Genomic DNA, 27,461 nt, shown 5'->3' with positions numbered 1-27,461 from the left:
CGTTCGACGGCGCTGGCCTTGGGGACCCCAAGTTGCCGGCCGGGGCCCGCGCCGCGCCCTCCTCCCTGGATGGAGGCCCTCCGCGGACTTCCGCGCCCGGGTCCGCGCCTACGGGATTCCCGCCTCCCGGGGCGTCCCGAGGCCGGGTAACCTGCTCGCAGGTCGGTACGTGGGCGGGGCAGGCGGCATTTAAGGCGGGCACCGCCTCCCGGGGTCAGCGGCTGGCGCTCGGCCGCTGGAGGTGCGCTTGGGGTTCGCGCCGCCGCCTCTCGCCACCGCCGTCCGACCGGACCCCCGCCTTGTGCCCGCGGCCACCGCCAGAGCCCGGACCCCGAGCCCGCCTACCGGCGGCACCACCATCCACGCCATGACCAAGGTGCGTGCGGGCGTCCCGCGCCGGCCCTGGACCAGTGCAGAGCGGGTGGAAGACGAGGGGAAAGAGGAAGGACTGGCTGTCTTTATTCTGCGCTCCTGACCTCTGCACGGCTCCTCTCCCTTCCCGCAGCCGGCTGGGGTGAAGACCGGAATCCAAAAGCTGTAGGAAGGGGCCCTAGGGGTCCTAGGCCCACTCCGATGTGGCGGGTGGCGCCGGGCTGGGGGTTTTAGGGCTGCGCTGTGGTCTGTAAAGCCCGCTCTGTCCGGGACTGAGATTCAGTGGGCAAGCCCCACCGAAGAAGCGGGACACACGCCTGTGTGTCCTGTGGGGAGCAAGGTACTAGGGAGACCCTGGGGCTTGGAGGGGTCTTGTCTCGAATTGGAGGAAGTAACTTCCCACCTTCCCCAACCCCAGGGTGGGGTCACCCCGAGGAGATGCCAGCAGGGCTGTGCCATCCATCCTTCCCTCTACACTGGAGGAGAAGAAAGGAGAGAAAGGGCCTGGGAGTTGCTCTTTGAAGGTGGGCGAGAGAGAACCTCTCCACATTGTGCGCCTTACTCTCTCTAGAGGAGACAATGAAGGGGGGGGGCTCCCTTCCCTGTAGGTCCCTGACCCACAGAGAGAAGCGCTCCACACCTCTTCAGAAAACGCATCTTGGACCAATATTGTACCTGTGCTTTCCTTTCAGAAAACACTGCAAATTTACTCTGTGGAGCTCAGTGGCACGAAAGACCTCCAACAAACAGACAAGGGGAGTGGCAAGGAGAAGTACAGAGGCCTGAAGAATTGCTTCGAAACCAGAAAGAATCACCATAAGGAGGAGCTTACCAAAGAACTGGATCTGGTCAGTTGATTTGGTCCTTAAGCCGAATGGGTCCACTGAGTGCTGCCCCTCCCCCTTGAGAACTTGCCCCTGTAACCTACCTCTTAACAAAAGAAAGATCGGTCCCAAGGATTTGAAAATCCCCATGCGATTTGTATCCTTGTTTAAAATAAGTGGTGTGATAATATCTGCCCAGGGGTCAGGCCTTCTGCAGGATTCCTGCATTCTGGTTGTAGGCACTCCCAGGTAGAACTCTGAGGGAAGAGCCTCTGATTGCAGTCCCCACAGGCACAGCCCAGACCTCTCTCCTTCCTAGCTGCTTCACTGAGGGTAACCAACTGCCAGTTTCTAGCTGGTAAGGTAAAACTATTGGAGCTGGAACCATGCAGGAGGAAAATAAAACCACTAAACCTTACTAGGTTTCTGGCTAGGTATGCCTCATGAGAAAGAATAATTTCACTGGTAAGAATATCGGGCTTGGATTCAGAGGACCTTAGGCTCAATTAAGTTCCCCTTCAGTGATTGGTAACTGGGAGCAAACTACCTAGCTTCAGTGAACCTCCATTTTCTTTCTGTAAAGTGGAAAATAAACAATTTGCATGGGTGAGGGGGGAAAGTGAGAAAAGAGTAAAAATATTTTGTGATTTATGCAATTTATAATTAAATTAAAACTTATAATTAGTAATTTTGTAATTTATGGAAGCATAATATTATTCCTGTTAGAGAAGAACTTTGGAGTTCCTAAAGCTGGGCACCATGGGCAAGATCCACCTCAGAACTGAAATGTGACAGGTTATGTTTCAGGAATGTCAAGGGGGAAACTTCTACACCAAGCTTGAAGTTTTACGGGATTGTCCCTGTAGTTCATTGCAGACTTTAAAACTGTTACTGTTGGAGCAGACAGTCAGTGGTGTGAGTTCTTGTGGGCTAGAGAGCCCATTGTTAAATATTCAGGGATTTGGTCAGTTGACTGACATTGGGTTAGCAGCTTGGAATTTGGCTATAGTGAGAAATCGGTAAACGCTACAAATCAGAGTTTTTTATTTATTTTTCCTGGAGAGCTTGTTAAACATTTAGCAGCACACCGCTAGGCATTTCCCCGTGTTATGTTCTGACAGACATTTTAGAACACAGCCCTGAAATTGGACTGACCTGAATTCAGATCCCAGTTTGATTGGCATTCAGTTCCTATTTCGAAAAATAGGAATTAAAAGCAGTGCCTACCTGTTGGAGTTGTTAAGGTTAAATGAAATAAAGCAGGAGAAAGACTTATCACAGCACCAGATAATAGTCATTCTTATTTCCTATGTATCTCCTACATTGAGGATTGAAGACATATCTAGTCTTCCTTGAAATTGCTACTTATAACATGAATATATATCCATTCTATCATATGCCTGTATTATGAACAATGCTTCTTTGAGCATTTTATGAAGATGTATAATACAGAAAGATAATTTTCATAGTGTTAGCTAGGGTTCCCCTGCTTCCTGGCTGAGAGAGGAATCTTTTCTTTTTCTTTCCCAACATTCTCATGAGAATCCTATAATTTAATTTGTGACTGCATACTGGGATGCCCTCTGGCACGTTAGAACCTTGACAAGAAGGTATCCCTTGAAAGTATCCCTGGCTGCTGAATAAACAGGCTGAGCCACAGGGTGGTGCCCTGAGCTATTCTAGTGCTGGCCAGCAGAGCGCGCCACAAGCGCCAACCATGCCTCCTGCCCGTCCCCCATGCTCTGGTCGCCAAAGCCAGGGCTAGAGAAGGAAAGATATTCTGCCTCATTCTGCCTCACCATACAGGTCCCTTCAAGTCTGAGGTCCATCCATGCAAACAGTGGCTCTAATCACCTGTTATTTGTATCTGCCCAGAATTTAGCCACTGTGCACAGAACTGTATCTTAATCCTTTGAATCCCTAGCAATATCTGTCAATCAATATTGGTAGAGTGACTAAATGAATAAAGCCGAATCTGGCTGAGGAGAGGACAAAATAACTTTTAATTGGAAAATCTAATTCCTTAACACAACAGGTAACTTTTTTTTGCATATACTTAAGAAAAGATGGTTCTAATACCCATCACAGTATAAATCTTCGTTTCAGATGATCAGAGCTTGAAGAATCCTGAGTGCTAGGTTTTCTAGGTGGGATAAAGAAGACTTACTTACCCCTGGGTTTTCCGAGACAGGAAGAGGCTTCTAATCCTGTAGTCCAATGGCTCTCAAGGTTCAGGACAGAAGGAATTTGCCTCCCATGCCACATTTAGTGAGGTCTGGAGACATTTCTGGTTATCACAACTTCAGGGAGGGTACTAGTGGGTAGGAGCCCCCCCCCCAACAAAGAGCTATTGGCCCAAGTGTCAATAATGCCAAGGTTGAGAAACTGCTTTAGTCTAATGATTCTATAACAAAATTGGCAAGTGTGGGTCATATTGGTACTTATTTGGCAGTTTTAGATCTGCAGGCTTCTCTAACAAGTGAGCTCCCCGAGTCTCAAGTACTTGATTAAGCAAAGGCTTGCTTCTCTCTACCAGAGACTACCTGCCCAATGAGGGCTCCATGGGTAAGGAATTGTCAGATGGGTCTGGTCTGGTTTGGTATTGCTCGTCACCCTCAACTAATCCCAGAACTCAGGTCTGAATTAAGTATCTAGATCACTAGTACCCAGAAAGCAGACAGATATGCTAGAACTTGCATGTGCTGGAGATCAGATTGAGATGAAATGCATTGCTTTGTTCATAAAAACTAAAGACAGCTAATATGTGGTAAATGACAAATTAAGTCTGAACTCAAGGGATGGCCAGAAAATCCCCTGGCTGGTGAATCAGAAGAGCAAGCCTCTCCTGTAGCAAGACCCTCTCTTCCTTAGATGCAATAACCACCTGGCACCGAGGGTTTTCTTGTTCTCTCCCTCATGCCCTGGCCCCTCCTATCATCAGTGCTTCTCTGTTTTTGTGGACTGGTCAAAGCTTAGGGTTTGAGTATTTTGGAATTATTAATGTACTCTCTTCTTCCTTTCATGGACTTCAGGATGACCACAAACTCAGCATTAAGGAACTGGAAAAGAAATATGGTACAAACATCATTACAGTAAGTCATCAAGGGATTGGGGATTGGGAAGAGAAACCCTGGGACTATGCAAAGGACTGTACAAAGCTGTGTTCTTAGGGTGTATGGAAAAGTAGGTGGCCTCTTTAGGATAAAGCAGCATCTTTGAGAATGCCAGTCACCCACACGCCCAGCATGTGAAAGAGGGCTGGTTAACCTCAAAAGCTGGTGTGTCTGAACCAAGGCCCAGAGTCAAGCCTTTCTGCTGAGTTGGACGTCTGGCTATAAACATTTCTTTTGATTGTAACTTCAGGAAAGCTGTAGTATCCCCAGAAAGGCTCGGACACTTCCTTATGGTCATGGTCAGAGGTTGCTTTTAATTGCTATGTCCAGGAAGTATAATGGTCTTATCAAAGAATGGGGAAAACCAGTGTTAAAAAGCAACCATCCAGAGTGATAGTCTTAACAGCCCTCCTCGTCCGCCTCTTCCTCTGAGAAGGAACAATGACTCCAGGAAACACTGGTGTGCTCTCAGGCATGTGGCAAATTCCCCCACCACAGAAGGACTGTTTCCTTGTATGAATTCAAACTCAAATTAAATTTCAAAAGTTTTGGTGTCTTGACATCAGGAGATTTGGATACATCTGTTCAGGTTAACAAAAAGACCTACTATGTGCAACACGTAAGACTAGCAGTGAGAGGGCCAAAGAGGGACAGGTGATCCCTGCTCTTAAGGAGTAAGCAGTTCAGGAGGGGAGGTAGGTATATAAGAGAGTATCATAGCATCCGGTCTGTTCAACTTAGATGGCAAAGAGAGGTCTAAATGGTATGCTGAGTGAGCGACAGATTCTGACCAGAGGAACCAGAATGGGCTCCCTGGATGGTGCACTGTCTGATTCAGGACATAGGAGAATTTGGGTTTAAGTTAGCAGAGTACCCAGGAGACTGGAGAGGACAGAGTATGTTTGAAAAGTAGTCTGTGGATTCTGGGAGTTAATGTGTGTGGAAAGGGGAGAGAAGGGGTAGAAAATGAGACCAAGGAGAGGTAATTTGGGTGAAACCATCAAGCACTTCCATATTAAACTAAGGAATAAGGACTATATTAGTTATACACAATTTCTAAACAGGGAAGTGATTTAAATAAGATTGACTTTCAGAAGGTAATTCTGGTGGAAGATATATACAGATACAGGTAGGTAGGTAGATAGACTTTTTTTTAAGTGGGAGATGGAAGGGTCTAGAACAATGCTACAATAACCCAGGAATATAAAACGAGGAACTGAAACAAAGCAGTAACAGTAGGATGGGAAGGGAAGGGGACAAATTCCAGAGGGTTTCAGAGACATAATTGGTTGGATTTTGTTTCACTGGAGTATTTGAACAAATCCCAGATGCCAGTTACCAAGGTAGAGAAGCAGGAGGAGGAGGAGATTTGGTCAGGTGGTCAGTAGGGCCATGGCAGGACATGGGGCTGAGAGATTAGAGAAAACAATAGGAAGGAGACAGTGATGAATTTTATTGTGACTACAAGTTAGTGACTTCAAATCCAGTTATTCAGCAAATATTTGAGCCTCTATTACAGAACAAGCAGGACACCCTATAAAGGACACAAACATCAACAAGGATAGAGTCTATTTTTTAAAAAATGTTTTATTTATTTATTTGTCAGAGAGAGAGCACAAGCAAGGGAGTGGCAGGCAGAGGGAGAAGCAGGCTCCCCACTGAGTAAGGAGCCCATTGCAGGACTTGATCCCAGGACCCTGGGACCGTGACCTGAGCCAAGCACAGGCGCTTAACCGACTAAGCCACCCAGGCATCCCAGAGTCTTTTCTTTTTAATTAAAGATTTATTTTACTTATTTTAGAGAGAAAGCACGCATGAGTGGGGGGAGGGGCAGAGGGAAAGGATCTTAAGCTGACTTGGCACTGAGCATGGAGCCCAACATGGGGTCAGTCTCACAACCCTGAGATCATGACCTGAGCTGAAATCAAGAGTAGGAAGCTTAACCAAGTAAGCCACCCAGGTGCCCCAAGGATAGTGTTTAAGCTGTCCCTTTAAGTAGCTTACGACATGACTAGGAAGAAAAAGTAATGACAAGACTTTCTCCATAAAGTATAGTTCATGAGGAAAAAAACCTTATGAGTCACAATACAGGATTTCAAGGGGGCTGGAGGGGCCTTTGTACAACGTGTGGAAGGCATGCTTACCAAGGAGGGCTTCTGGCAAGAAGTGACCACACATGTGGGCTTCAGGGTTTGGCAGAATTTATAACTCTTAAGATGAGCAAGAACTTAGAACCTGGGGTGGATATAGAGAAAAGCAGAAAGACACCAGACTTATGGATGAAAAATTAGCCAGTGCAATATTAGAAGTTCCAGGATAGAGAATATTTTCTGGATAGTTACCCCATTGCCCTTAACCTTGGTGATTAGCTTTTGTATTTCAAATCCTCCTCAGTCAAGTTACTCCTATCTCTGAATAAATCTCGAAGAAACTAAAATGCTTTAGCAGAATGTAATATAGTGGCTCTGGAGCCAGGTTGCCTGGTCCCGTTTACTAGCTGGATGATTTAACCTCCATGTGCCTCAAATTCCACATCTGTAAAATGAGGATAATAATTGCACCTTCAGAGGGTTATTTTGAAGAGTAAATAAGCAAATAAACAGAGCATATTGCTGGCTTATATTAAGCATTAATATTAAATATTCTTTTTAAAAAAATGAGAGTTGGGGAGGGTCAGGCATCATCCACTTTTTCCAGGCCCTTCTTGGGCATGGTAACTTCTACCCACAACCTGCAGAAAAATGACATCCAATCTGAAGGAAGAGAAATGTCTAATTCCTATTTGTTTTTGTCTGACTTTTTCAGGGTCTCTCCAGCACCCAAGCTGCTGAGCTCCTGGCTCATAATGGGCCCAATGCCCTCACGCCTCCCAAGGAAACACCGGAGATCATCAAGTTCCTCAAGCAGATGGTGGGGGGGTTCTCCCTTCTTCTGTGGATAGGAGCTGTCCTGTGCTGTATTGCATATGGGATCCAGTACTCCATGAATACATCCGCATCCCTAGACAATGTAAGGACTCTCCTTCCAGGGTTTGCTAAACTAGTAATGGGAAAACAACCATAAAGTAAGGCCATTAGTGGGCAGAGCAGTGGGCTACAATCAGGAGTCTACACTGATCAATCACTGTGCAGGTTTGGGAAAATCAATAACTTTGCCAGCTGTAAAATACAAATTATAGCTGACTTCCTGATGTCTCAAAGGCACAATGAGCATGAATTTTAAAGAGAGAGAGACACACACACACACACTATAAGTTCCTATGGTGGGGGGGGAGATCTATGTACATGTGAAATACTTTAAGGTTCTCTCCCCTCAAAGCTAAGTGTGCCCTCTAACATGGGGAGCATCTATGCCTGCTGATAACAGTACCAAAACCAGAAAACTGAACTGGCCAGCATGATGCTAAGAGAAAGAAACTAGATGCAAAAGCCCACCGACTGTATGATTCCATCGATATGAAATGTCCAGAACAGGCACACCCTAGAGACAGAAAGCAGATCAGAGGTGGCCAGGGCTGGGGATGGGAGTGGGAAATGACTGCCACTGGGCAGTAGTGGTCTTATTGGGATGATGGAAATGTCCTAAAACTGGATTGTGGTGATCGTTGCAAAATTGTATAAATTCATCAAAAATCATTGAATTATACACTTTAAATGGGTAAATTTTGTGACCTGTAAATGACACCAGAATACCACTGCCATGTCTCTCACCTTCCCATGGAGAGCTCTAGCCCTAGGACCTGGCTCATTCCTGATGCCTTTCTTCTGATTGATGCTTCTTCTTCTTACCCAGGTATACTTGGGCTGTGTGCTTGCCTTGGTCGTTATTTTAACAGGGATCTTTGCTTACTACCAAGAGGCAAAAAGCACCAATATCATGGCTACCTTCAATAAGATGATCCCGCAGGTGAGTGGCAGCCATCCCTCTCTGGTCTCCATATGACTTCAGATGAGGAAGCATCAGATAAGGAGGAGAGTGGGGCCTGTGAGGCAGAGGGTCTATGCTCCACCATTTACTGTCTGAGAAGTCTTAGGCAATCCTTCTGAAGCCCATTTCTACACACAGTTTTGAGATAATCAGGGAAGTAAGATACAGGAAGATGCTTAGTCAAGAGTGAAATAGGACAGAAACATCAGTCATCACACACCTTCTATTACTGCTCTTGAGCTTTGGTGAACTGTTCAAACAAAAGTAATTCAGGTGCTTCCAAGAGTGAGTTGTAGAAGTTCGGGAATGTTCCCTGATAGCCAAGGAGGTCACCCTGCAATTCTTTATCTGTGACCATTTTTGCTCCCATTTTGGAGTCTCTTTGCCAGTGGCCCCAAACTGCTCTCAGTGAGGGAGGCCCACTGCTCCTGTCTTCCCACAGGACCCCATGTTAGGAGTTCTCTAGGGAGACCACACTCCACTATCAGCACAGTGAGAAAATCACACTGCTCCTGGCCCACGGAGCTGCCAGCTGGGGAAGGTTCTGGATGAAATAGTCCATGCTAAGAAGTGGGAGATCTGCCTCCCACTCCATTAAAGTCTTCCTGACCTGAGCAAGAGTATTAAACCCTTTGGCTCAGCCATCAGGGTTCTTCTGGACATCCCAGCCAAGATCATTCATCCTTTTTTTTTTTAAAGATTTTTATTTATTTATTTGACAGAGACAGATAGCCAGCGAGAGAGGGAACACAAGCAGGGGGAGTGGGAGAGGAAGAAGCAGGCTCCCAGCAGAGGAGCCTGATGTGGGGCTTGACCCAGAATGCCGGGATCACGCCCTGAGCCGAAGGCAGACACTTAATGACTGAGCCACCCAGGCGCCCCAAGATCATTCATCCTTAATCGTCCCTTTCTCTGTCATGCTTGGGGCTGTCAGTTGCTGTATCTTCCCACAGTAGTGTTTTCTGGTTCCAAAAATATCTCTAAGAGTTCCTTCTCAAGAAAAGATAGTTGTTAGTGTCTTCAGAACCCAAGTAAAAGTATTTTGTTGCATTTTTGCCATTCTGACAGCTATGCCCTCCAGTGCCTCCATTCCAGAGATGTGGGGAGATGCAGATGGAGGAGAGTTGGCATCATTCCAGGATCTGAGGCACCTGTCACTGTTTTCTTTTGTAGCAAGCTCTTGTTATTCGAGATTCAGAGAAGAAGACAATCCCTGCAGAGCAGCTGGTGGTGGGGGACATAGTGGAGATTAGAGGAGGAGACCGGATCCCTGCAGATGTCAGGTTGTTGTCTGTTCAGGGCTGTAAGGTAAGCGTCATGGGGCACCCCAAAGATCACGCTGATTACTAGCTGCCATTCTGTTGTCTTTATAGATCTCAGTGTGACTGGGGCAGGGAACAAGATGCCTAGTTTTAAACTTCTTTCAAAATTTCTTCTAGGTGGATAACTCATCTCTTACTGGAGAATCTGAACCCCAGCCCCGTTCCTCTGAGTTTACCCATGACAGTCCCCTGGAAACAAAGAACATTGGCTTCTATTCTACAACCTGTCTGGAAGGTAAGTCCAGCTGGTTCCCACAACTGCATGCCCCACCCATATCACCTCTCCCCCTCAGGCTTTATGCTTTTGTCTCTTTACCATCCCTTGCTACAAAGCTTTTCAAGGACAAAACATGGAACTGAAAAGCCCAGAGAACTTTGTAATGTTGTGTGCTGATTGATCATGTAAACCAGCAAAGAAAGGACTATAAGCAGGCTGTGGTCCCATCATAGCTAAGGATCCCCAGAATAAAATGTCTACTTCACCTGTAGGCACAGCGACTGGCATGGTCATCAACACGGGCGACCGCACCATCATTGGTCAGATCGCCTCACTGGCTTCAGGAGTCGGAAATGAGAAGACACCCATTGCCATTGAGATCCAGCATTTTGTTCATATAGTGGCAGGAGTGGCCGTCTCCATCGGCATCCTTTTCTTCATCATCGCAGTGTCCCTGAAGTATGAGGTCCTGGACTCCATCATCTTCCTCATTGGCATCATTGTGGCCAATGTGCCTGAGGGTCTCCTGGCCACTGTCACTGTGAGTCCTTACTGCTCGGTGGGCTGTCCCCTGACCCTGTTAACACATGACATTCTGCTGTGCTCAGTGTGGTCCCACTATATACTGCGAGTCTCCTCCATCTTCAGAGCGACACTCCCTCCCTGTCAGGGGATACCATGTGACATCCTCAATAGATTGTTTCTTAGAGAGACAAATGTAATTGTGGTATTGTTAACATTTTTAACACTGTCCTAGAAAACTTTATATTTTCATTTTTAGGAGCCCTATCTGCAAATTGCATATTATCCTTCTCCTTAAGAGCTAGATAAGACAAAAAAAAAAAAAAGATCTGGATAAGAAAGATGCAAACCACCACTTACAGGTTTTTAGGAAGGCTGATGCATTCTCTACATTTTCACATTTCTTAAAAAGAAAAAAGAATCCTTGGCAACTTCTACAACTGAGGAATTTAGGCACATTGTTTACCTCCTACATTTAATAAAAGGATTATGGCATATACATAGGGCTTTATGTGGTTTATCAGCCACTGGGTCAGCTTTGCGGCATCTTTAACTATACCTCTGTCCTGAAACCGCTCAGCTCCAACTGCTTCTATGTTATGGAGCCTGAGTTCAAAGTAATGGTTTTTCTCAGAGCTTCTTCCTCTCTTCCTCTCTTTCTCCTGTCTAGGTGACTCTATCACTAACAGCTAAACGGATGGCCAAAAAGAACTGCCTGGTGAAGAACCTAGAAGCAGTGGAGACCCTCGGCTCCACCTCTATCATTTGCTCAGACAAGACTGGGACTCTGACCCAGAACAGGATGACTGTGGCCCATCTGTGGTTCGACAATCAGATCTTCATAGCTGACACCAGTGAAGACCATTCAAGTAAGTTTTTTGGAACAGTCAGTGTGGCCCAAAGCTGTGAACTCGAGCGGAGGGGGCCAAGCAGAACATGGCAGCATTGGTGTGCAGTCTCAGAGAATTGGTTGAATAGTATTGATATTAGGTCCAGCACCCACAGCATCTTCTGTTCTGTTTTCCAGACCAAGTCTTTGATCAAAGCTCTGGAACCTGGGCCTCCTTATCAAAGATAATAACACTGTGTAACAGAGCTGAGTTCAGACCAGGACAAGAAAGTGTCCCCATCATGAAGGTAAAGCTTCAGTACCACTCAGTCTTAAATCACAGCCAGTTTGAAGTCACTTTCTCTGTTCTGACTTGGTGTTTCATTTAAATCTCTCCCACTGAGTAAAGTTTGTACTAGTAAGAGCAAGTCTGACTCGCAAGACCTGCAGAAAATTTTCTTCACCCTAACTTGCTTTGAGAAATCACAGAGATGTCTAAAAGTCCTCAGAACATTGATTTAGGTCTATTGAAAATTCTGTCTCATTCCTGAAAATGAATGTACCTTTAAGTTACTTTCCTTTACAAGCTAAGTAGATATAATCAAAGTTTCTTTATTACAGAAATGCCATTCACTGAAGTTTAAAATATATTTGGAAGGAAATAGAAGGATTGACCTTAGAACATATTCCTCTTGGCAGACAATGCAGTGCTAAGGGGCCCTGGAAGGTTGAAATATACAAAAACAAACTTCTCTTCTTTCTCCCCCTTCCTCCACCCCTTCCTCTCTCCTCTTCCCCCTCCTCTCCTTCTGAGTGAGTCACCGAATCTATCTTCTCCTGGCTTTTCTATTTGCCCTCTATTTCCTTCATTGACTCTTTCTCTTTTTAATACTTTTTGTTTGGTTGGTTTTCTTTCTTTGTCAGACAGCTCATCGATTCTCTTCTTGGCCCATCACTTTTCTGTCCATCTTTCAAATTCTTATTTCCAGTTCTGATTTTTCACCCAAACTCCATGCTTTATCTCCAATTAGCTGTGTATTCCCACATGTTAGACTCTCAACAAATTATACTTGCCACCTTCCACCTGTACCCAACCTGGCTCTGAATCATTATCTTGTCCCTTTTCTATTTTTCTATGACATAACCATTTTAACTTACCATACAGTCCAAAACTTTCGGCAGTCATCTTTAACTTTCTTCGTTCCTCATATCTAGTGAATCACCAAGTCCTATTATTCTTGCTTCAAAAATATATGATTTTACTATTCAGTTATTGCCAGTATCTTACATCTAATTATACCAACCTCTTGATTGGCCTTCATGATTCCAGTTTTTCCCTCCCCCCAGTCTTTCTTGCATACCAGTAGTTTTCCTTAAATACTTCATTAGATGAACTGCTTCACCTAACTTTGCTCAAAAACTTTCCATGCATCTGTTTTCTGCTGCTCGAGTTTTGGATCTTGCCTGCCTTTCAGGGCCTTCTGTATCTCTCTGCATCCTGCATACCCATCTGTATGTCCAGCACTTCCAATGGAACTCTTCCACTTCATGCCGTCATTCATGGCATTCTGATTTCCAGAAGGCTTTCTTCCGTTCCTTTGTTGGTTACCCACCCACCTTTCAAGACTAGCTCTTAGCTGGTTTTTTCATGCAACCCTCCAGATCTCACAGAGCTCTGTTTGAATTTCCCTAATGCCAGTAAGCAGCACCGTTCAGTTTAACACCTCCACCATGGTTTGGTCAATGGCTCGTTGCAGCGCAGTCGTTTGTTAGATACTGAGCTTAGTCAGGCCGTCTGCTGGCTCACTGAAAATAATCACAAAAAAACCAGATGATGTGCTACAAATATTTGTCATCTCTTGATTCTCAGAGAGTTGTGGTTGGAGATGCCTCAGAAACTGCTCTTTTGAAGTTTTCAGAGGTCATTTTGGGTGATGTGATGGAAATTAGAAAAAGAAACCACAAAGTAGCTGAAATCCCTTTTAACTCGACCAACAAATTTCAGGTGAGTTTTCCCTCACAACTGAATCTTTGTTATCACAAGAATGGCGTTTCTACCTGTAAGTGTCCTTTGGTTAGTATGTATTTTGAATGACATTTGACTTCAAAAATAGCCGTCAGGGATGCAGGGCCTGGGCATCTGCTAAGCCGAGAACAGGTTTCCCTTGCTGGCCTCTTTCCTTTGCCAGGTACGTAGAGAAAAAACAACAGTGATGATCTTGTCAGTGCCTGCTGTTCCCATGAATGACCGATCTACATTACAACCCCCCGCCCCACCCCCACACATGCCACCTCCATCCCCACCAGGTAACTTTTGCATGGGTGAGGGGCAAAAGCCACATCCTAAAGGATAAATGAAAAGTGGGTCAATGAGGAGAATTAACATTTACTATTCCCTAATCTGTATCTGGCACTTTACATACATTCTCTCATTTAATCCTTACTATAAGCCTGAGGTAGGACTAATTATTCTCAATTTCTAGGTGAGGAAACAGGCCCTTAGGAAATGTTGATGTGACCAGAGTTCCCAAGCATCTAAGTGCGCAACCAATTTTCACATATATTTTCAACTCCCAAAGCCATGCTTTGTCTACCACAATACAGAAGCAGAACAGTTTAGCTTGAGCCTTGTGAGTAAACATTGCCCTTTGTGAAGACCAATGAATAGTCTCTCAGATGACTGTTACCAGCCACGTTGCTTTCCAGTTCTGCCCCATATGCAGTTGACAGGGACCTCTTTTCTACACATTGCTCAGGAAGAAAATGGCCATCATTGCCTATCTGTCTTCCCCCATTCCAGGCTGGCCAATGGTCAGCTAGCTCCATCCTCCTCAGGGTGGGAAAAATGATAGTTTGTAGACCAGTTGACTGCTGCAGGTGAGACTTCCCATAGACTCCAAAGCTGAGAGCAGGGCCTTGTGACTTGCACTTTGCATAACAGGAAAGTATATAAATAAGATAACCATGTTTGTGCAAAAGTTTCTGGTGTTTACCCACACGTTTTGTTTGGATGGCATTTAGGATTGGGAAATAACTGTGTTGCAAACATCTTTGTGGATAACAAGCCAATGAAGAATTGTAGTTAACCAAATAGACAACTAAAAAATGTATGAAGTAAAATATTAAAGCCAGTAAATCAGATCTCTTATTCAAAACAGAAGTGAAAATAGAATGAGTAACGATCCTAAAATAACAATAGTAATGATAGTTATTATATGCTAATTTCTACATGTATTGAATAACTCAATTCTCTCAACTCTACAAGGTAGGGAATGAGGAAACTGAGGTACAGAGCATTATTGCACAGCTAGTAAGGACCAGAGCCAGGATTCAAACAGACCCAGGGAGTCTGTGCTCTTGAGGAGTAGATCAAATGGTCTTCTAATCAGGAACAAGACTCAAAATCATGCTGGGGCCCCATCTATTTTATTTTCCTCATCATGTGAGAAATGAGAAAAAGCAGGTTCCATGAGGCCTCATGTACTAAATGTTGAAGGGGAAAGTAGGCTATCCAGAGTTGGGACTAAATAGGAGGACCTGTGTGGGTTCCTGCAGAAGAGGTCAAAGAGCCTCTTTGGAGGCTCTTAGTGCCATTTTCTATCTACACATGAACAACACTCAAAAAAGAGTCTTCAATGTTATGACCTTGGAAGGTCTCTGGGGTATCATTCAACCAAATGAAACAAAGTGGAAAGTCTGTATCTTATTGATTTTAGAATAGCAAATCCACAAATTGAGACTGGTCCATAAAAATATTGCCAGTAGGTTGTGGCAAACTGGAAAATTAGGACAGTATTTTATAAAGTTTTATATAAGGGTGAATGTATTTAATTTAAAAGATTATCCTCTATATGCTACCTGATTAAGGCAGGGACTCTGGAGCCTACTAGCTTGAATTCAAATCCTGGCTCAGCCACTTATTAGGGCATGACCTTGCTCATGCCAGTCAACCTCTCTGTGCCTCAGTTTCCTTCCTTGTAAAAGGTGATAATAATAGTACCCACAGTCTTAGGGTAGTTTCGAGAATTAAATGAGTCAATATGTGAAGCACTTAGAAGAGTACACACTATAAAAGTGTTTATTGTTTCTACTTTTTAGATGTTAAAATATCCTATCTTTGAGAAAATGATAGTGATAATAGATGGGAGGTTTGGGTTTGGTTTTGGTTAGTTAGTTGGGGTTTTTTTTAATGTGTTTACTTGGCCATTAAAAAAAAAAAGAAAACACTATGTTTGCCCTCTACTTTTTTATTTTTTATTGTGCTCCTCTCTGCTATCCAGAAGGCTAAGAACTACTGATTTAGAATCAACTGATGGATCCAAAATGGTAGATTTTGTTTGTTTGTTTTTTTAGTGTCTTATTCTCTTTCAAACACTCCAGCTTCCTGAAATTCCTTTCAAAGACTTAGAAGAGTACCTGGTATATAACAACGGCTTCCATAAGACTTAGCCATTTTATATGTTTCTTTTTTTTCAGATTTTTTCTGATTACCTTTTTAGAATGAATCTAGAAGTAGAACCAGTAGGTGAGAGGATGTCGATATTAAAACTGTGTTACTTAACAGTCCTGAAAGCCTGTATGTGAGAGTGTCCACTTCCTCTATCCCTACCATTTTCTTTCACCTCCAGGCAGTAAAACTGGATTGATTTGGAGTTCCCTCATGCCTGCCTGAGCTCAGAATAACTTGGGACCCAAAGGCTACTACCCCTGATAGGGAGGTAGAGACAAAAAGCAAGAAGAGGTGGCTCGTGGTCTCCTGACCCCCATGGGAACCCCAGGAAATTCAATACACGAGACTTCACAGAGCAACAACCACATCTGGCCTCCCTAAAGCAACTAGTTTCTGTTTGAAAGATAAGATCTACTCACTTTGGATACAAATTCTGGGTGCCACTCTGAGCTGGACATAGTCTAGATCTCTGCATATTATTTGACGACAAAATAGTATAGAACATGCCTGTAGGGAACACTCCTTTTTATGTCAAGGATAAGTAGCCCAATGAGAGAAATGGATGTCTTTAATCTTCTTGCCGTATTGTTAACTAAGAGATCTGTCCAGTTCAGGCCCTTATGAGTAAAGATGGTGTCATTATCCAATGGCAGGGAAAACATAACATGCTCAATTCCTTCCTTCCCAGCTCTCCATACACAAAACGGATGACCCCAATGATAAGCGCTTCCTCATGGTGATGAAAGGGGCCCCTGAGAGGATCTTAGAGAAGTGCAGCACCATCATGGTCAATGGCCAGGAGCAGCCTCTGGACAAGAACACAGCCGAGGCCTTCCACACAGCATACATGGAGTTGGGAGGCCTGGGGGAACGCGTACTGGGTGAGCTCTTGGTGGCAGAACCCTTACCTGTCACCTGTTGGGTGTGAGGCTCTGTGCCAGGTCAGGGCACAAGAGAAGACAGGCTTATTATAAAGCTGAGTAGCTATGGCAGCCACATGAATCATAGAAAGAAGAATAAGATAAACAAACATACGAGAATATTGTATGGTAGTACTCAGTAGGGTGGGGTGGCTTCCAGATAAAAAAAATCTGGGAAGATTTTATGGAAGGAATTACTTTTTAAACTGGGTCTTGCACAACAATTCCTGAAGGGAGGTGAGGGAAAATATTTGAAGTAGAGGTAACAACATAGGCCAAAGCCCAGAGTTAGAAATGGATGGGGTGTGTGCACACTTTATGAGTGAGCCAGTCTGTGTGGAGTGTTGCAGGTAGATGAGATGGAGTAGTCCTAGGAAATGGGCAGGAAAGACAGATTGGAGGGCATGATATGCATGAGGAGCTGGGGTTTCATTCCACAGTCAGAGGGAGCCACAAAAGGCTTTGTGGTGAGTGAACCGATCAGAATCACAGAGTTTAATTCTTGGCAGCAGCAGGGAGAGGAAAGGCATGGGTCTCAGGAGGAGGTGACTGCCCTCATTCAGGTAAAAGAGGGTGGGAATTTGATCCAAGGCACTAGGAATATGATGGAGGGGTCAGACACAAGAGACTTCATGGAGACGGAACTGGTAAGACTTAGCAACTAGTTAGAGGAAAAAAATAAGCTTAAAATAATGTCAAGTTTCTCACTTGCTTATTAGGGAGAAAATACTGCCAGGAATAGAGACAGAGGTTGTCAGTGGTGGAAGGAACCATAGAAATACAGCCACTGATAGGAGCTTAATTGTGGTAACTTAAGTGGTATCACAGGGTATGTTCTGTCACGAGAATCTGGGTTGACAGAAAGGCACCCGTGAACTACAGAATATGAATTCAAGGTAACAGAAGTTCACAGTTGATGATAAGGCTCATTAAACGTCATAAAAGTTCTTGCCAATAGAGATGGAATCTGTGGAATGTGTGTTTCTAAAAGATATTTGAGCTTGTAAAGCAAATGAAATAATTAAATGAGGTGATAATGCTTTAAGCATGCCTAAATAGCCCACAGCACCAGGTAGTGTTTTCAATGCAGGATTGATACCCATCTGACAAGAATCGCTCTAGGAACCTTGTGTTTGACCTCTCAGACTCTCTCAGTGCTTTACTGAAATGTGTAAGGCAGTGGGGCATGCTGAGAATAAAATTGATATAAAAGCTGATGAGAAAGTCACATGATCTTAGGAGTCCAACCAGACCCAGGAATCCCTTCTACCTCAACCTGTGAGGAGGAGATACTTTCTGAGTAACAAAAGGTTCTCCATTCCTAATGGCCTTCTTCTCACACTTACCTTGATTAAAGACCAGGCTTCATACCGTTCCCCTGGTGTCCCAGATTCTTTCCCCAGTGTATGCAATAGCACATGCTGTTTTATCTGCCTCACATGGCCTTCCCATCCCTAACCCTCCCTCATCCCTGGAAAACTTCTAACTCCTCTCAAGAGTCAACTCACATGTAACTCCTTGGGAAAGTCTTTCCTGATTCCCCAGGTGGCTCTACTCTATAACACTCACTATGCTTTTTTATGCTTTACCTCTTTATGTCTCTGTCTCCACACGAAACTGAGACATCTTCAGAAGCAAAGGCCACCCCCTCTTGGTTTCTGTATCCCTAGAACATACCAGAAAATCTAGTGGGGACACAGTAAATTACTTCTGGATGAAATATGTCCCTCCTAATTACAGCATGCATTTTGGAATTAAAAGAACGAAACGATTCTGGTATACTCTCAAGTATTAGTAAAATAGTAAAGGAGTATGTGAAAACGTTCCTCCTTTTCTTTTGTTATTTCTCATTGACTCCCAAATTCATGTGCATTCCAGGTTTCTGCCATCTCTACCTGCCAGCAGACAAGTTTCCAGAAACTTATACATTTGATGTAGACACCATGAACTTTCCCACGTCTAACCTCTGTTTTGTGGGGCTCTTATCAATGATTGATCCCCCTCGCTCCACTGTACCTGATGCCGTCACTAAATGTCGGAGTGCAGGGATCAAGGTGGGAGTTATTTTCTTGACTTAAGAAGTCCTCCATTTACTTTGTTTAAGAATGTTTGTCATAGGAGATAGTCAGTATTTAAGTCTCAAATAAATATCATAATCCCTCAGCCCCTTTTTATCTCTACCTTCACTATACTAAGATTCTAGTAACTGTCCCAGTAAACGCAAAATGTTGTGTCTATGTAGAACAAACCACAATAGTAACTGCAGTGAGAATGCCATGAATTGGCTTTATCTTGCCCTAGACTATGACAGACAATAAAAGGTTTTATTACTTAATCTTAAGCTTCAGCCTCCAAAATCCATTTGCCTTCATATTATCAAAGCCAAAATATTAATTCCATTACCATGTTAATATCAAGACTGTTGAAGCAACATGAGGCTGTCTCAAGTACACATCCACTAGCCCTTTCACAAGTAAGGTAACATCCAAGGGAAAGGGCCTCTTCTAATATCAGAGAAGGAAATATAAGAAGCTCAGAAGCAAGGATAGATCCAATGAGATCAGTGCATTCTTCAGAGACAGTTTTGTCTTTGATCTAAGGATCAAGAACTGCCCAAAAGGGCAAACCACCATAATCACTAATCACATTCTACCAGGTCATGGTAGAGTAGGTGATACTGTCTGGCCAGCCGAGTTTCTCATTGTCCACATGCCTTTCTCATTGTTTGTGTTCTAGGTTATCATGGTTACAGGTGATCATCCAATCACAGCCAAAGCTATTGCCAAGAGTGTGGGTATCATTTCAGCCAACAGTGAGACAGTGGAAGACATTGCAAAACGCCTCCACATTGCTGTGGAGCAAGTTAACAAGCGGTAAGTATAGAACCAATGTAGCAGAAACTAAAGTTCTTATCCAAGTCCTTATCCTTATTGGCTCTAAAGAGCTATTTGTGCTATTTGGAGCAAATCCCCTTTTTGCCAAACACTCCCTCAGGGTAATGCTAGGCTGTGTTGGTACATGAAAATTACCTGTGATATATTCCTTATATGAAATTTTAAAACCCAATGGAGTAGATCTGAAAACTTCAGTTTTCAGAGTGAGAAAAACTGAAACAAAATTTATATGAAATGACTTGCCATTGATCCAGTTGTATAATCAGGAAAATTAAGAACTCTTTGTGTTTGGTGCACTCCCTTAGTGCTTATTTTGAGTATGTATTCAGTTGCTTCATAATGTGTAGCTATGTGAACATACACTTTTCTTTTTTATTTGGTAGTAAATAGAATGAAGGCTTCCTGAGGAAAGACTGAGTTTTTCCTTCTCTCTCCTAATTCTTATAATCATGTCTGTCCTTTAGTCCATTCACCCATTCATTCACTCATGCATTAATTCTTTCAACAGTTGTTTTTTTCTTGTTGGCTGTTATTTTTAAGATTTTATTTATTTATTTATTTATTTATTTATTTATTTATTTGAGAGAATGAGAGTGAGCACAAGCAGAGGGACAGAAAGAAGCAGACTCCCTGCTGAGCAGGAAGCCCAAGGTGGGGCTCCATCCCAGGGCTCTGGGATCATGACCTGAGCTGAAGGCAGATGCTTAACCAACTAAGCCACCTCAGTGCCCCTTAACAATTAATTGCTGAGTGCCAACAATATACCAGGCACTGTCCTGGACACTGGAACTGTAGTAGCAAACAGATCAGACACTATCCCTGCCCTTGGGGAGCTTTCCAACCAGGCAGAGGGACAGAAAAATAAAAGCTAATTGTGATGAGACAAGTACAGTGAAGGACACACAGAGAACAAGAGTTCAAGCAGTGGGAGGAGTCCAGAGTCACCTGGACTGTTGACAATTTAAATGATCAAAGACTCCAAAGTCTTAGTGTAAAAATAAATGTCATTGGCTTTATTATAATTTCATGAATATGGAGGGAAAAGGGAGAGACCAATGAACCTCTTCTAGTTTACCCAAGCATTTATACCTATGAGAATACAGAGCTGTCAGTTAATAAATTATCACCAGGGCAACAAATTACCAGTTAAGACTACCACACAGAATTATAGCCTCTGGGCACAACAACAATATCTGAAGTCAAAGAGTAATCCAACACTCCTTTGTGTAAACAACATTCAGCAACAAAAACTTTTTGGAGCTTTTCTTAATTTGTTTTATTTGTTTATTTATTTAAATTCAATTAGCCAACATATTAGTTTTTGAAATAATGTTCAATGATTCATTAGTTGTATATAACACCCAGTGCTCATCACATCATGTGCCCTCCTTAATGCCAAAAATAATAGGATTACACATATCCACGCAACTCACCTCAACTGAATAGGAGATGAGATAGATAAATTTGTTAATGTTTTCAGCAATCTACGATAACTGAACTTTTGCAGCTGTGGGGAGAAAGGACAAACCCTTTTCTTCTTATCTTACGTTTATATTTTTTTACCAGAACATAGGAACACCTATAGTTTGAGTCAAGTGCTAGGATTCCAGTATTTAGCACCAACAGGAAAACACAGACCTAAAAAAGCTCAAAACAAACATATGAAGAAAAAGGCGTGCAATGTTTTGTGAGTAGAATGTATAAGCTAAGATTTGAAAGCTAAAATGTGGAGTGTTAGCCAAGGGAAAGTGAGGTGAGAGATGCCCATTCCTGGCAAAGGCGAAAGACCTGTGAATGCCTGAGCGTGATGAGGGTGTGGAGGGCTCAGGGCTGGGAGTCCCACGGGCTACAGGGGAGAGACAAAGGGGAGGTGAAGCTCAACAGTAGTAGCTGCAGTGGGCCTTACAGACCAGGTTAGGCACGCTGGGGTCTGCTCTAAGCAGAGTGGAAAGCCTCTGAAATGTTTTAGCAGGGAACAACACAGTCAGATCTGCATAATCAATAGTTTCTAGAACCTTACTTTCATCAGCAGCAGATAACAGTCTTCCTCAAAGAGGACCTCAATATTTCTCCCTACATGGCTCATTGCATAGTAGACATTATAAATCTGAAATAAGCAACAACAAAGAATTGTTACCCATGTGTTTTGGCATAAGCTGAATTTTAGGACCGAAAACATGAACAGAAAGTTTTTTTACCCTCCTTTTACTCCTTAAGTAAAACATTGCCCCACAGGTGTTCCTACCCATTCCTACAAGCAAAAAGCTACTTGTCTTATTCCTATTGTATGATATCAGAAAATGGCCTATTTCACCTCAGTTTACTATCTTGAAATGGAGACCAAAGTGTCCCGAGAACTTATAACCCCTATCATCCCACTAGAGTATTAGTGTCAAGGATATTGGGTTCCAGGTAAAGTCAAAGAGGTTTCAGCCCACTTCCTGCCCAGAACAGTGTTTCCGCCTAAGATCCAACTCAGTTCCTTCTGGCCCTTCTAGGGACGCTAAAGCTGCAGTGGTGACTGGCATGGAGCTGAAGGACATGAGTCCAGAACAGCTGGATGAGCTCTTAACCAACTACTCAGAGATCGTCTTTGCCCGGACATCCCCCCAGCAGAAACTGATCATCGTGGAGGGCTGTCAAAGGCAGGTAGGTGGACAGCAGCGCCCAGAGAACCTTCGAGGTCTGTCATTGTCCTATGGGGAAATGCAGGGCTGAGATCTGGATCCCAGATCAGAGCTATGACACTTTTTAAACCTCTCAAGAGACAATTCTTTGCCCATCTTCATCACCTTACATTTCTACCCTCTCAGGGAGCTGACCTTCCACCCTCAAAGATCTCAAAGATCTCAAAGATCTTCCTGCATGCAGTGCTTTCTGACAATGAAACATTTGGTCCTGTGGTAGGCGTACGTATAGAAAGATTTGAAAATGTAAGATATAGAAGAAAAAGTGTAAAGACACAAGATATAAAAGATCCGCTTTAGCCTGCCACACACAATGGTTTTAATTATGGAACACATCTTGTTTGGAGTTTGTTGTCTTGCTTCTGGGATTTCCCAGCTTTGTCTTTTTCCCCAAACAGGCCCTTCATTTCAGCTCCAGTTGGCCCTACATCCTCCAGAGAAAAGACAGACTATGTTGATCTTGCCCTACCTGTGACCCCTTAGATCTGCTGACTTCCATTTTCTAATGTGTCCCCATAGAATGCAGTTGTTGCCGTGACAGGGGATGGCGTTAACGACTCTCCAGCTCTAAAAAAGGCAGATATTGGGATTGCCATGGGGATAGCAGGTTCTGATGCAGCCAAAAATGCAGCTGACATGATCTTGCTGGATGACAACTTTGCATCCATAGTCACAGGGGTGGAGGAAGGTGAGTGAGGTCTCAAGTGGTCTTACCAAGATAAGGGTCATCTGGGGGATCAAAAGCAAGTCCTATGAGAGCAACATCTTTGCCTAGGTCGCCTGATCTTCGACAACCTAAAGAAGACTATCGCTTACACTCTGACCAAGAACATTGCTGAGCTGTGCCCTTTTCTGATCTACATCATTGCTGGGCTTCCCCTGCCCATTGGGACCATTACTATCTTGTTCATCGACCTGGGCACAGACATAGTAAGTAGTACTAAAGGGAACAGGATCTGATAACTGCCCCAGATGATGTAAACTTAAGGGGCATTACTGTCAAGAGCAAGGAGAATGGACTAAATCAGTGCTCCTCAAAATTCAATGTGATGGGGCCAGAAGTTCTGCATTTCTAACATGCCAATTCTGCTGGTCCACCAGTCACACTTCAAAGCAAAGGACTAGAGAGATCTGTCAAATGTTTGGAAGTTAAAACCACTTCACTTCCTATAAAAGCTTTTCAAGATACGAGTTCTTTACCCTCTCCCCAAAATATGCCATTGGTCGGTTTCAGCTCACCTGCCTCCTTTCCCTTTTGAGAAGATAGAGCTATCACTAAATATCCCTGTAACACTGGGGGCCCAATGGCCAATGTGATAACCCACAACTGCCTCTTGTCAAGTCAAAGAATCTGTGATCTGGAAGCCCCTCACGTACATACAGTTAGAAGTAGCAGGTATTAACACCTGATCAGGCCTCACATTGACCTACAGTAATGTCACCTAAACCCTCCCCTCTTCTGGTATGTATCCATTTAAGAAAGTATCATAACAGTTACCCACATGGCTCCAGCTTACATAGGCAAGGGGGGAAAAGGCAACAGGGGGCAAGCTGAATTCACAATGAGAATGCTGCAAATGGCCGCCTCCTACCCCCTTGTTTTATACAATACCCAGGCAATCAACACATTGCAAAGAGACTAAAGATATCTTTGCCTTAGAAGGGAGCTGGGGTCCTCATGGTTTACAGTCAGATCATTTTCCAGGCTCTTTCAGTTCACTTCTTTTTCTCCACTTGCAGTGCTTCTCCAGTGCAGTGTGGTCCAGGCGTCACCTGGGAATTTGTTAGCAATGCAGATTCTCTGGCCCCAGCTCAGACTTTGGGAGAGACTGGAGGTGGGAGGTGGTGCCCAGCAATCCGACCTTTAACAGGCCTTGCAGGTGGGAGGACCTGTGAGGGAACCAGTGTGATCCGGTAGCATGCCTAAGGAGGAGAGGATGGTAGGAAGAATCCGCCCCAGAGGGGAAAAGTATTTTATAGCTAGCATCTTTAGAACTGCCAGCACATGGTGGTAATAAAAAAGCAGATTGATTTTTAAAGCCAACTGTTTTTAAATTCTCTAGAAACAGGGGCACCTGGGTACCACAGTCATGAGCGTCTGCCTTTGGCTCAGGGCGTGATCCGGTGTTCTGGGATTGAGCCCCACATCAGGCTCTTCCTCTGGGAGCCTGCTTCTTCCTCTCCCACTCCCCCTGCTTGTGTTCCCTCTCTCGCTGGCTGTCTCTCTCTGTCAAATAAGTAAAATCTTTAAAAATAAATAAATAAATAAATAAAATCTCTAGGAACAATGAACCCCCATTGCCTGCACCCTGGATAGACCAGTTCCATAACCCCACCACCACCGCAGTCTACCAGCCCCACTGCCCACCCTGACACCCCCCAGCTATGCTACTGCCATTATCACTCTGTTGGTACAGCACAGTGTTTCAGGGCTAGACCTCACGGACTGTCTCCTCCTCTAGGTCCCCTCCATTGCCTTGGCTTATGAGAAAGCTGAAAGTGACATTATGAACAGGAAGCCTCGCCACAAGAAGAAGGACAGACTGGTGAACCATCAACTTGCCATATACTCTTACCTGCACATTGGTACGATGAAGGCATTGCTGACCTGTCAGACAAGGGACCACCCCGAGAATTCATTCCAGTCACAGTCAGAAACTATTTTTCCTTGTGGGGCAGGGTTGGGATGGGAGGAGGAACCGAAAGGAAAGTGAGCACAGGCACAATTCTGAAGTCATTTATGGAACCTCTGCCCTTATGTCTTTTGTGCTTTTAGGCCTTATGCAAGCTGTGGGAGCTTTTGTTGTGTATTTCACTGTGTATGCACAGGAGGGCTTTAAACCCAGCTTTCTCATTAACATCCGGGTGGAATGGGAAAATAGCAATGTGAATGACTTGGAAGACAGCTATGGACAGCAGTGGGTAAGGGAAGGAGGCTCTGCCTTCAAAGTCCTGCTTCTCCCTTCCTCTCACTGCCTTGCCCAGACTGATGCAGAACTTGCATTTCCCTGGACAGCCTTAATGAGTCAGAGAAGGTGAAAGCTTTCTCAGTTAACATGGCTTGTGGGCCCCTTTGTTACATTGGTTTGGCCTTTGCCAGAACTCAGCCTCCTCTCTCGAATTAGATGCCTTAAGCTCAATTTCTTACATTGGCTTTGCAATTGGTATGGAAGAGTAACCAGTGCAACAATACCCACAGTGGGGCCAAATCAATTAAGTTAGCATCTTTCCCTACTCAACCAAGTAAAGAAAAAAACGTTTCTTTCCAAACACAAGGAGGTGACCCTCTTGGGAGGGTCAATCTTGGTGAGGTGGGGAGAGAATAAAACTTTACAGAACTACATTAAAATCTTCCTGAAGATTTCCCTCTGGGGCTTCATGGTCTCCTTTTTGTCTGTTGACAGACAGAGTACCAGAGGAAATACTTAGAATGGACAGGCTATACAGCTTTCTTTGTCGGCATCATGGTCCAGCAAATAGCAGATCTAATCATCAGGAAAACCAGGAGGAATTCCATCTTCCAGCAAGGTCTCTTCAGGTACTGCCCACATCCAACTTCATAGTTCAACCCTGGGCCTTCGATGCAGGAATGATGAGGGTTGGGCCTATGATACCCGAGGCCTTGACTGCACTGGGTGTGTGGTCCTATGACCATGTGAATTCAGAATCTGTTTGCTTTTATGTTTCTTGTAGAAATAAAGTCATCTGGGTGGGGATTGCCTCACAGATTATCATTGGGTTAATCCTCTCCTGTGGGCTTGGAAGCGTCACAGCCCTGAGTTTCACGATGCTCCGGTGAGTTCCCCTTCAACAGTGGGCAGGAAAGAACCAGCCCTGTTCGGAGCAGTGGTAGCCTAAGTAAACATTAGGATTCCAGTGGGTTCTTTCCCCTCCAGGCTTTCAAATGAGATAAAACCAAATTAGTTCTATATTAGTCAGAGATTTTGACCAGCTAGTTTTCCCAGAAGAGGAAATGGGTTTTCTAAACCTCACCATCCCATCTCTACCTTCATCCAATAGGCCACTTCAAAGGCAGATGTTGCTTCTCCCAGTCACAGTGCAGTTTAAATAAGAAGCTTTCCAGTCTTATGTTGCATGGCCCAATAGATATGTTCTTTCCAGTAGGGCTGAGAAAATGAACAAGAAGCCCTCTGCCCATTGGCAGGGACTTGGCTCTTTCTTTGGATGCATTCAGACTTATTGTCCTCCCTTCTGCTTCCAGGCCTCAGTATTGGTTTGTGGCTGTGCCATTTGCCATTCTGATTTGGGTGTATGACGAGGTGCGAAAACTTTTCATCAGACTCTACCCTGGAAGTGAGTACTAATATGATTTTTGAGACTCTGTTTATCTACTTCAACAGACTCCTGATTTCTCATTAACTTTTTTCTGCCTCTGCAGGCTGGTGGGATAAGAACATGTATTATTAAGGCCACCTTGCTTCCCAAGCCTCCCAGTTGCACACTGGGGATATTCTTCACCTTCTGGCTGCACCTGGGAGATGGCTGCAGCAGGGACTTATCAAAATGCAGAAAGAGAAGGCAGAAAACAATATGAAAGATACTCACTGAGGTTTGGTACTTTCAAGCAGAGATTCAACTGTTTATATATGATTTGCATCTCTATATCCATCTTCTTATTCAAAAATATGTGAATTTCAAGGGAAGAACGACATGTTTATATGTCTATAAAGTTCACTCACATTAAATAGTCTTGGGTAATCCAGCCACCTGCTCAGATCTTCCTGCTAGATAAGATTGCTCAAACCTCTATTCCATACCCTATTAAAAGTCCAATGACTTTCCTAGATTTCTGTGAATTCCCAGAGAGCTTATAATTTCATAGTCACCTTGCTTAAAAAAGGTTAATTCAGCTGAAGATATGCAAGAGGTGGAAGTGATGTCTGGTTTACATCACAGCAACGTGGACAACCTCAATTTTGACTCTCAGACATCTTTCTTAACGGTCCCCAGTCACTCAGCTGCATCCCTGCTCATCCCACCCCTCACCACCTCACCAGTCCTTTGGCGCCCTCCCTCCTACCAGCTGGACTCCTCCCTCCCTCCCTTCCTCCCACGTTGCCCTCCACCCCTACCACCAACTGCAAAACTAAGCTTCACGTTCATTTTGCACATCCCAGCTCCAAATGCTCTCCCAACCCAAAGAGGTTTTCATTTACCAGGATTTAACCTCAATAGAGAAGCACTGGGGTTTAAAACGGTAATATTTATTTCACATAAAACAGTTGCAAAGCACTCTCCGACACTAATTTTATGACAGTTATGTTTCATGCTTTAACTTCGCTTTATTCACGTGTGACACATACATCATGTTGACAGCCCCTACAAGGCCTCATTTTTAAGTAAAAGATGTTTTATAAAACCCA

General features: G+C 44.0%; 1 protein-coding gene across 1 annotated transcript; it reads left to right on the top strand.

Annotated features, from left to right (window-relative positions):
• Positions 1-207: 207 nt before the first annotated feature.
• ATP12A (ATPase H+/K+ transporting non-gastric alpha2 subunit) lies at positions 208-27,461 on the top strand. The gene is made up of 23 exons (XM_045797155.2): positions 208-376; positions 1,065-1,220; positions 4,229-4,288; positions 7,115-7,318; positions 8,102-8,215; positions 9,410-9,544; positions 9,676-9,793; positions 10,048-10,316; positions 10,968-11,166; positions 11,325-11,434; positions 12,997-13,131; positions 16,265-16,457; positions 18,375-18,550; positions 19,233-19,369; positions 21,889-22,039; positions 22,597-22,765; positions 22,853-23,007; positions 24,540-24,663; positions 24,854-24,999; positions 25,482-25,615; positions 25,771-25,872; positions 26,300-26,391; positions 26,477-27,461. The coding sequence occupies exons 1-23, from the start codon at positions 368-370 to the stop codon at positions 26,503-26,505; spliced, it is 3,117 nt and encodes a 1,038-aa protein (XP_045653111.1). The 5' UTR covers positions 208-367; the 3' UTR covers positions 26,506-27,461.

The sequence above is a fragment of the Ursus americanus genome, chromosome 10, assembly GCF_024610735.1.
Source record: "Ursus americanus isolate L20-20 chromosome 10, mUrsAme1.1.p, whole genome shotgun sequence".
Lineage (NCBI taxonomy): Eukaryota > Metazoa > Chordata > Mammalia > Carnivora > Ursidae > Ursus > Ursus americanus.
The sequence above is the reverse complement of the archived record's forward strand: the minus strand, read 5'-3'. Positions and strand labels throughout refer to the sequence as shown.